This window comes from Oryx dammah, unplaced genomic scaffold (assembly GCF_014754425.2).
Source record: "Oryx dammah isolate SB20612 unplaced genomic scaffold, SCBI_Odam_1.1 HiC_scaffold_11, whole genome shotgun sequence".
NCBI classification, from domain to species: domain Eukaryota; kingdom Metazoa; phylum Chordata; class Mammalia; order Artiodactyla; family Bovidae; genus Oryx; species Oryx dammah.
The window spans coordinates 1,562,033-1,572,712 of NW_024070195.1; the positions used below are offsets into that span (position 1 = coordinate 1,562,033).

Below are 10,680 nucleotides of genomic sequence, written 5' to 3' on the forward strand. Positions count from 1 at the left end.
GCCCGACTCTGCGACCCCATAGACGGCAGCCCACCAGGCTCCCCCGTCCCTGGGATTCTCCAGGCAAGAACACTGGAGTGAGTTGCCATTTCCTTCTCCAATGCATGAAAGTGAAAAGTGAAAGTGAAGTTGCTCAGTTGTGTCCGACTCTTAGTGACCCCATGAACTGCAGCCCACCAGGCTCCTCAGCCCATGGGATTTTCCAGGCAAGAGTGCTGGAGTGGGGGTGCCATCGCCTTCTCCGTATTAGATGTTAGGGAAGTGCAAATGAAAACTACAGTGAGGTATCACTTCTTACCCACTTTCTTTTAATACTTTTAAAAGAAAGGAAACAACAGACATTGGTGAGACTGTGAAGAACCTGGAACCCTCATACAAGGTGAGTGGAGAGCAGCCACTGTGGAAAGCGTGTTGGTAGTTCCTCAAAGAGTTAAACATGAAATCACCATTTGACCCAGCAACTTCTCCTAGTAATGTGCCCAAAAGAATGAAAAGCAAATACTCAAATAAATACACGTATATGCATGTTCATAGGAGGATTGCTCACAATGAACCAAGAGTGGAAACTTACCAAATGTCCATCAGTGGATGGTTGGACAAACAATATGTGTTCTTTGCATACAATGGAATATTATTCAATCACAAAAAAAGGATGAACTGCTGACATCTGCTATAACATGGATGAATCTTGAACACATTTTGTTGTTGTTCAATCCCTCAGTCATGTCTGACTGCGACCCCATGGACTGCAGCACGCCAGGATTCCCTGTCCTTCACCATCTCGTGGAGCTTGCTCAAACTCATGTCCATTAAGTCGGTGATACCATCCAGCCATCTCATCCTCTGTCGTCCCCTTCTCCTCCTGCCCTCAATCTTTCCCAGCATCAGGGTCTTTACCAATGAGTCAGCTCTTTACATCAGGTAGGCAAAGTATTAGAGCTTCAGCTTCAACATCAGTCCCTCCAATGAATATTCAGGATTGAATTTCTTTAGGATGGACGGTTTTGATCTCCTTGAAGTCCAATGGACTCTCAAGAGTCTTCTCCAACATCATAGTTCAAAAGCATCAATTCTTTGGCACCCAGTCTTTATGGTCCAAACTCTCACATCTGTACCTGACTACTGGAAAAACCATAGATTTGACTATAAGGACCTTTGTTGGCAAAGTGATGCCCCTGCTTTTTAATACACATTATGTGAGACGAAAGAGGCCAGACACAAAAGATTCAGCTTACAGGAAATTGCCAGCACAGGAAAATCCATGGAGATAGAAAGCTGGCTGGTGGTTGCCACCGGTTGGGAGAAGCAGGGAATGGGTAGGAACTGCTTAGTGGATACAGGGTGATGAAAAATATTTGGAGCTAGATCAACGTGGTGGTTGAACAACAGTGTTAACAGACTAAACACCAGTGTGTCATTCACTTTAAATGGTAATTTTAGGTTTTATAAATTTCACCTCAATAAATTGTTTTTTTAATAAATTGTTTTTATTATTTATCAATTAGAAAAACTGATTTCTAATCTTTTTTTTCTAAAGTCACAGAGCTCATCATCTAATTGCTTACCCATGCACTGTAAGTGACACCCTGATTCGTAAAACATAGCCCCATCCCAAGGGTCTTAAAGCCGGAAAACACAGACGGGCAATATACAAAGAGCTACTGTCAGAGATGCACCATCTCCCAGGGGGCAGTGTGGGTACAAAGGCATACCTCTGGTTATGCAGGAAAGGAAACAACTCTCAGAGAAGATGACAGTGGAAATGAGCTTTAAGGGTTGAATGTGATTTTTCCCGTTAGAGTTGGAAGTGGAGAAACAGCAACGTGAGGAAGCGTGCGATCCCTCCAGTGGGCACCTGGGCACCTAGAGCCAGGACCTAGTCCAGCCGGGTGGTCCTCAGAGCTGCCTACCTCTACCATGGGGGCAGCGGTCAGAGGTCCACACCCCCTACTTCCTTCCCCAGGGCCTGATGCAGGGTTGGCAGTATTTATGATGACCAGTGAATGTCAAAGAAAGATAAGATGTGCATTAAAGAGGGAATTTCCAGGCAGGTCAACGGAAAGGAAGCCAAGCTTCCGCCGCAGGGGCCATGGCTTCCATCCACGGTCAGGAAACTGACACCCCCATGTGCTACACAGCCAAAAAAATTAATATGCATAATGGAACATTCCTAAAAAGCACGAGCACCAGGAACTCTATCAAACGGTAGTGACAGCTAGTGGCCTGGATGAATACCGAAACAGGCTAACAGCAGGTGACCAGGAAGAGAACACAGTACAACCGGAAAGAAACGCCCCCAGGAGCGAGTGGGAAGTGAGCCTGTGGCCCACGGAGCACTTTGCCTGCCATCCTACGGGATTCAGGCTGCGTCTCACTGAGGTCTACTGGCCCTCGATCCCTGTTCGGGGGTCAGCCTGGGGGAGAAGCACGGGTGTGCTGGCGGGTCATTCAGGCTGGGAGCTGCCCAGGCCCTGGAGACACAGAGCGGGCAGGGAGGGCAGGCGCGGCGCGTACACCCCTACGGGGAGGAGAACCTGCCACAGAAGAGCGTGCTGCGGCAGCCGTTGTGTCTGATGAAGAACAGGAAGGGGCGGTCGGCGCAGAACCGGGGCTGGTCCATGCCGCAGTCAAACTCGATCGCGGCGGAGGCGGCCGTGGCCTCCGTGCCCTCCTCGTTCACCTCCACCACGCTCTTGTGGGCGAAGGCAGACAGACACAGGCCTCTCCCAGGCGACATGCCTGAGAAGTCAGCCCGGCCCAGCTGGAAGGCCTCAACCACCCCCAGGCCTGGGAGCACCGACAGCATGTTGTAGGTCTCCTCCAGCTTAAATTTCGGGAGGAAGACAGCCACCTGGGTCTTCTTCATGGAGTCAGGCTGGGTCCAGGCGAGGAACTTCTCCCAGGTGAGATGTTTCTCCACCTGAAAGGCCAGAATTTGACTTTGGGGTTCAGCAACATCAGGCAGCCCTGAGTCTCTTTTCTCGGAGGGACAGCGCCACTGCCAACCCCCCACCCCCCATCCTCGAGTCACCTGGCAGACAAGTGTGCCAGCTTGTGCGCTGGTACCCAAGCTAGTGCGCCCCAGAGCGGGAGGAGGGGCTCGAGGGCCAGCCGGGCAGGAAGGGCGCGCAGGACACTCACCGAGCTCAGAGGCACGTGGTCGTCCGGGAGCACCACCAGCATGCTCAGCTCCTCGCCCGCGTACGGCAGCTCCAGCACCTGGGCCTGCACCTCCTTTATGCGGGCGAGTCGCAACTCCCTGTCCTGAAACATCATCTGCACCGGCCTCTGATCCTTCTGCAGAGCAAACAGATGACCCGGAGTCAGACACAGAGCACCGGAGGAGGCGGCGCCATCCCGGGAGAGGTGGTGGATGGAGGCGCGTGCAGAACCCCCGATGGAAAGGCGTCCCTGCCCTGGTTAGTGCTACGAACTGTCCAGCAGCTTCTCCCTGTTCCCATCACAAGGCACCTGGCGTCAGCGCACCGGTGCTGGCCTGGGAAAGATGGCGCATTCAGCAAAATAAACATGGTGCTCTGCTGTGCTCAGAAAGGAAGTCAGATTTCCAGAGCTAAAAGATGCCCGGTAACTATATCTAATGAAACAATAGAATCTGATGAAAATCACTGCTATTTAATTAGAAAAATGTTTTATGAAACCTTAGAGTTTCACAGCAGTGCAGTCCAGAAAGGTAGACAGGCTCATAAAACAGTGTGACGAGAAGTGCAAGGAGCCGCAAGGGAGGTCCTCTGGGGCCCAGAAGTTAGACTGCAGGGGTGGCAGGTTTAATTCCTGCTCAGGAAGCTAAGATCCCACATGCTGTGCTGCACGGTCAAAAAAAAAAAAAAAAGAACTATATGGGTCTTCATGCATTTAAACCCAACTGTACCAATTCTGAAACTTTAATTGGAGGAAATAACTTTTTAAAATACAGAAGTGCTATATATGTACACAGAAGTTGACTGAAATGCTACCCTTACTAAATTCAGTTTAAAAAGTTGACACAGGTCATCTATTAAAAAGATTAAAACAAATTTCTAAACTCCATGCCAGCTGTGGATGGCTAGCTGGGCTCCCCTCCCACGCTGCAACTAGAAGGCTGATTATTTACCGTATTCAAAGAAAAGGGTTTTACTCCTATAAATTTCTGAATTGCATTAAAATGGTATTTTTATAAGGGCTGGCTGTGGGGGAGTGATTAACAAACTATTTTAATGCCTGTCTCAATTGAAATTATACCTCAATAGCAAGACTAAGGTCTGTGTAAGTTTTATTATTAGAAAGCTATGATTACTGAATTTCTGATGATTAATTAATAGCAAATCAAGTCTGTATTTATTCTCATTTTTAAAATAATTGATTACAGAAATACATTTTCTTATTCTTTCCCTCTGCAGACCCCACCCCCACCCCCCATCATAGTAATACCCAGATCACACTTTCCTAACACCTGTGGGGGTTTAAAATTTGGATTTCGTCTTCATTTTTTGCTTTCTATCTGAGCAATTTGGACTTAAAAGGAAAACTTAAGCTTTCAGGCTGAATGTAGGATGGCCACACTCATCCAGCACTGACTTGATGAGAAATTGTCAAGGCTCTAGGAGCAAGACAAAATGCAAAAGGCTAAAGGCAACAAGTGTTTTTTATCCCTTCAGTTCTTCACCACTGAGTTTAAAACTTCATTCAGAAATGTGTGACATTTCAACTTATTATTAACCAATGATTTATGCTCTTACAAAGTCAAATTTTTCAATTTTTCCACCAAATTCTCAGGATGTTCAGAAGCTTCCCCCACCTGGTTTACTCGAAAAGGCATCTCCCTGGTGTTCGCCTTGTCGAATTCCTCACTCCACCTCCCTCTGAAGTAGACAGCGTTGACCAGAACCAGCTTGGTCTCTGCATTAATGGAGTTAGGAGGCAACAACTCTGGAATCTTACCTTAGGGAGAAGTAGAGAATACAAAGCATGATTTAAAAAAAAAAAAAAAAAAATGCCCTTGATGAGGCTCATTGGAGAATCCCGATTAGTAGTCTAGAACCAAAGTCCTCGTTTCAGATTTGCCCAGTTTGGGTTGTTCTACACGGGACCCACACACACGGGTGGCATTTATGATCATTCAGGACCTCTGCAAAGTGGGTGGCGTGAACCACTTCATCACTCAAGGATAAGTCTGCTCCAGGTGGGCGGAGACAAACAGGAAACAAGGGGTGGGCTGGAGAGGCTATGGCTGGAGAAGCCACATGCAGGGCCAGCCTTCCAGGACAGCACGGAGACTTGTCACAGGAGGCCACAATGAATGGCTCAGAGGGCACGCCATCAGCACAAGGACAAACTTCTAAAAGCCTCTAGCAAAGGTTTCACTATTTGATCCTCCAGACATTCTCAGAGAAGGTCAGGGAGCATGCGAAAGGTACTCCTTTCTCCCCTGGAGATCAAGTCAAGCCTTTTCAATGAACTAAGAGCACCCCTGCTAATTCACGCCTCCAGAGGGCAGGGGAGAAACAGGGCGAGGATGGCTAAGTCTTGAAGGAAAGGCAACCTCCTGCTCTCTGCTGGTTCACATACCAGCGGAAACAACATTGCTCTCAGTGGAACCACGTGTAATTGGTACAGAGGGGCCTGCGCGGGCCCAACGTCACATGGCAATCAGGGGGCCACGGCCGCAGCAGGACACCCTGCGGAACAGAAGCGAAAGAGGCTCAACCCGCCCCCGTGCAGTGATTTCAGTCTGCAGGACCATCAGCCCGAGAGAGGGTCTGCAGCAGGCCTGTCGCAGGACTAGGTTCATCACATCTGCGGACAGGAGTGGAGGCAGGAGACAAGAAAGGAGCAGGAGAGGGTCAGTCTGGTGTGATGGAGGGCCACAGAGGCTGTTCAGAGGCGGCCCCAGGCTCCTTCCGACAGAGATGGGGCATTCAGCAACGTGCGAACACACGCCCGAGGGAGACGATGCTTCTCTGTGAGGTGTTAACCTGCAAGCCCGGCCTGTGAGTGTCTGCTCCTGCCGGTCACTCTGCTCCGGGGAGAATGGACACAGTGAAGTCTCTGCTGTTGAAAACCCCAGCATCTGATTAGAACCTCTGCAAGTCCATTAACGTTCAGATAGCCCATGGGGCCCAGGCAACACAGCGCTGATCATCAGAAAGACCAGGGGCGAGAGGAGCAGGAGGAGCGGAAGCGGGCGGCCACCAAGGAGCACTGACCTTCAGTCTTCTCTGAGATCCAAGCATTGATCTGCTTCCTGGACAGCTCTGCAGCTTCGGCAAAGGAGAGCTGCTCCAGCTCAGCATAGTAGAAGCGAAGACACGCTTCCTTAAAGGTCTTTGGAGAGGAGAGTGGTCAGTGAGTTTCCAAAATTCTGAACAGTATATATATTACATTAAAGTAACCATTAATCCCTTAAAGGTGATCATCCTAGTCTGCTAGATATGAAAAGATCAGCCTTTATAAACAGCTAAGAACTCAGCTATGAATAATCATAATGGACCAATGCATTTAGAAATAGTCAAATTTCAACTAATTCAAAGTACAGTTAGAGAATTACAAGGTTTAAAAATCATGTTCATAAGTATCAGTTCTCTGGGGTCTCTCTCTCACACTCTACATTTTGATCACAACCTGTACTGTTCTGTTGATTGAACTTACAGAGAGAAATTCACACGTCTTCTCCCCAAAGACCCTGTTGGCCGTCCTGAGCAAGTACTGAGGGTCAGGCTTGTTCAGTTCAGCAAGTAGCTGCTGGAAATCCTGGTGAAAGTCCGTCTCTGTGTTTAAGGAAAGCACCTATCGAGATAAGTAATTTAAAATGATCAATATTGCCTTTCAATTTCTGAAAGTTTTGTGACCAACATTTTTTCTCAAATACTTCACAAAATATTCCTAAAAGGACACGACTTTTACGTGTGGACTTAGTACATACTAGAGAGAGGCAAGACGACGGGGCGGGGGGGTGGGGGGTGGGGCGGGGGAAGATACAGAATGCAGAACAGAAACGCCTAAGAGTTGGCTTTTCTGTCTCAGTTATCTCCCTTGTTTAAAGATAAGTAACGAGGAAAGAATGAAAGGACTGGAGAAACGCAGAGAAGGAGCAGCTTTAAAATCGTGCCTCCTGAGGAAAGCGTGAGTGTGCCTAAATGCAGGACAACTTAACTCAAAAATTCACCAAAAAAAAAAAAAAAAAGATTCACATAAAGGCATTAAAATCCGAGGAGAAATGAGTATGAACAACGACAGTGGGAGAGACCATGCTTCCAGAGTCCGCCCAGAGCCCACAGCCCGCAGGCTGGGAGCCCTTCTCGAGATGTGCCAGGCAGCCAGGCGGAGTTCCCACCCTAAGGGCCTGTGACCTCAGCACAGGAAGGCCAGGCCCACTCCACGTCACACCAGACAAGCTGGGGGCTCCCCCACGAAGCTCCTCTAGGGCTCATGGGCCGGCCTAAACATCCTAAAGTTCATCAGAAATAAAGAACCACTCTCGACACCTCAACCTCCACCCCCTCACATATGAGCTGGGAAATTATTACAATGAGTAATCGCTACTGTCCAGGGTTCTCAGAGGAACGGAGAGGCAGAGTGAAACAGAAAGGCGCCCGGGCCCCGTGTGCACCGCAGGCCCCCCCCGGCCTCTGGGCGACTCCTGAACACGTTCCCCTGTCCGCTCTAGACACTTCCCTGCGGACAAGACAGACTGGAGTGGATGTTCCTGAGTAGCTATTCATCTAGGCTAACTCCCACCTAAGCATCTCTACAGGTAAAAAGCCCACGCCTTTGCACCTTCTTTGCACATTTCCGCTTATCCCCTGATTCAGCTGGAAAGCACGGTGGTATATCGTTGACCTGAAATACCTATTAACCTACCCTTCTCACCAATGAACAGCTGTACGTTTTAGTACAAAATCAGTACTCTGAAACTGAGAAAGAGCTCAGCTGCTGAGATCTCAAGCAATCGTTATCATTTCCTAAGCAAAAATAAAAGTATTAAGACAAAAGTTTGATAGTCACATCCAGGCTATTAACTGGAGAAGGATTACCCAAGAAAAACCTTGGTGACGGAGACCTCAGCTCCGTCCTCTGCGTCTGGGCATCCCCAGCCCCTCTGGAGGCAGCAGCGTCTGCACCCCCGTCAACCCTACCCTCCCACAGGCAGGCCTGGAGAAGGCAGTCTGCAGCCGGGCGAGCGGACAGGACACAGGAAAGAGTCCCCGTTCCCAGCTCACCTGGGCCACCTGGGCAGCGGTATCCCCTTTGGCTCCCAGGAGGACCATGGCCAGGACCGAGGAGAGGCTCACAGGAGAAAAAATCACATTTCCTGAAGGGTGTTCTTCACACAGGGCCTTTAAAAGGCGGAGAGCGAAGGTGCCATTTGCTTCACAGAGCACGTCCATGAGGTCAGGTCTGGAGTCTGAGAGCAGAGAGAAAGGCCCTCAGTAACTCTGAAACCGTCCACCTGAAACAGGACACTGTCCTTTCAGGGTGGAGTGTAAAATAGTCTACGGAGCAAGATCCGTGTATGGGTGCTTTCCATCCTAATAGAAAGTCCAAGGTTAAGGTTATTATGTGTGGTCCTGGCAGCAGGTCAAGAGGCTGAGAGCCTCGGGGAATGAACAGCAATGGCTAACGGGGGTGCCCCCCTCCCCACACACTCACTGCTGGGCTCCTGGGAGCAGTGAAGTCCAGTCCTTTCCCATCTGAGAAGGGGGAGGACAGGGCCAGAGGGGAGGAGGGGAGAGACCCCACGTGAGAGCCTTGTCGGCCCTCTGCCTGGTCCCCACAAGGCCCCGTGTATCCTTGCACATACTCCTGAGGAACCCCAGAGAGATGGTCAGTTATGAAGCAGACCAGGTCTCCCCATTTCCCAGCTGATAGCTGAGAAATGGTTGAGAAGATGAACTGGAGCCAGACAGGCTGGAAGCCGGGAGGAAATGGGCTGTGAAGCGAGGAATTTCCACCTACAGTGGCTGCCCCGTCCGAGCCGGGCCTCGGGTCCTGATGGGCAGCAAGTGTCCCTGAACCCCGGCCCAGCTCAGGGCGCCTGCCCTCCGCTCCCCAGCCCTCAGGGACCCTCGGACACGGGACGTGGGGCCCAAGCTCTGTGCGTTTCTTTAAAATTTTCAGTTCAATTCTTAACAGAAACAGGTTTTGAAGGCTCCCTCCTTCCTTCCCTCAACAGCCACCAGTGGACACCGAGCCTGACATTGGAAACCGGGTCCTGAGGGACACAGGAGAGAAAGGACTAAAGACAGGTGTTCAGGAGAGGACCGTCAGGGTGATGGGGTGCAGCCAGGGCGAGCACTGAGGCCGTGGGAGAGGCAGGAGAGGTCAGAGGGGGTCAGGCAGGCGGGCGGGGTGGCCCCGGCCCACCTGAAACCGGACATGGACCAGACATGGCACGGCCATCAGCCCCCAGCCCACCTGTGGCCGTCTTTCCTTGGTAACGAGACCCTCCAGCCCCTCCTGGGGTGGCCTCAGGCCCTGAGAGGCCCCTGTGTCCTCCCGGCCCGCTCCAGCCCCCCACAGCCACCACCAAGCCTCGCCTCCTGTCCCCTTAAAGCTCTCCAGCCAGGCTGGCCCTGACCCCGCGTCTGGTCTGGCCCACGTTCTCCCTGCTGCCGCTCGGAGCCTGAGAACAGGAGTGTCCCCACGCCCCACCTCCTGCCTCTGCGGCAGGCGGAGGCGGTCCTGACCCTCCCCTCGGGCTCTTGCCTGGCCCAGCCCTGGGGCTCAAACACACTTGGCCGACACGGCTCATCCTCCTGCCAGACCTGAGAGCCCCTTCAGCCCCTCCGAGGCGCTGGGACCTCTGAAAGCTCCGCTTACCCAGCTCCCCATCCTTCAACCAGGCAGTCACCCTTCTGCCTCCAGGTGGCAGCGCAGCGGCTTCTCGATCCCCACCGTCTAGATGTGCCCTGAGCCCAAGTCCCCCGCTGGCGCTCCCCTTCAGCTCTCTCGCGCGCGAGGGAGGGGCTCACCTGCCTCCTCAGCTCCAGACGCTGACAGCTCCCAGCACGGAGTGGCCTCTGGTCCAGGTGGCCCCGCGAACAGAGCTCGAAGGCGGGGCGGCCTCCAACCCCGCCCCGCCCACAACTTGAGGTTCAGCCCACTGCCCTGGGAGCTCCCGTTCTGGCCTCCTGGATGCGGAAGGTGGGGTTGGGGGTCCGGGGGGTGGGGTATGGGGGTCGGAGTCCGGGGTAAGAGTCGCGGGGTGGGTAAGTGTCGGGAGTGGGGAGTGGGGGTCAGGGTGTGCGGATCCAGGCCTCCAGGATGCGGAGGTTTTTCAAAGTCTTTATTTCCTGATCTGCCTTTCAGCTCTAGAGAAGACACAGAGTGGGTTTCTGGCAAGCGCACCCCAGCAGGTCTGGGTCACCCGTCAGAGCACCATCTCCCACCACCACCAAGGTCAGTCCCTCTTGGCCTCCTAACTCTCAGCTCAGTAATCCTGTACAGGTATTGTTAGCAAAGGACCGTGCCTGCAGCTCTGCCTGCGGGCACTCAGATGCCATTTCTCAGCAGCCTACAAAGAGCAATGCAGAGCATGGCCCTGTTCTGCAAAGATTTCCTGACTTTCTAAGGCCTTTCTCCCTCTAAACTGGTTTCGTCCATGAGTGCTCCATCCTTCATAATGAAGATTGTCAACTCAAGTAGCAGGGACGTCTCGGCCTCTCCCACGAGCGCGGCACTGGC

At 51.8% G+C, this 10,680-nt stretch overlaps 1 protein-coding gene across 4 annotated transcripts; it reads right to left on the minus strand.

Annotated features, from left to right (window-relative positions):
* Positions 1–1,479: 1,479 nt before the first annotated feature.
* SERPINB9 (serpin family B member 9) lies at positions 1,480–10,068 on the minus strand. Of its 4 annotated transcripts, none has more exons than XM_040249446.1 (7): positions 9,969–10,068; positions 8,217–8,401; positions 6,646–6,783; positions 6,204–6,321; positions 4,796–4,938; positions 3,142–3,297; positions 1,480–2,920 (listed from the first exon to the last, which is right to left on the minus strand). In XM_040249446.1, exons 2-7 carry the CDS (start codon positions 8,382–8,384, stop codon positions 2,519–2,521), a joined length of 1,125 nt encoding a protein of 374 aa, XP_040105380.1. In that variant the 5' UTR covers positions 8,385–8,401; positions 9,969–10,068; the 3' UTR covers positions 1,480–2,518. The 4 variants fall into 4 exon arrangements, with proteins under 4 accessions (XP_040105380.1, XP_040105384.1, XP_040105383.1 ...); XM_040249450.1 differs by having other exon boundaries at positions 9,892–10,063; XM_040249449.1 differs by lacking the exon at positions 9,969–10,068 and adding an exon at positions 9,817–9,961.
* Positions 10,069–10,680: the final 612 nt, after the last annotated feature.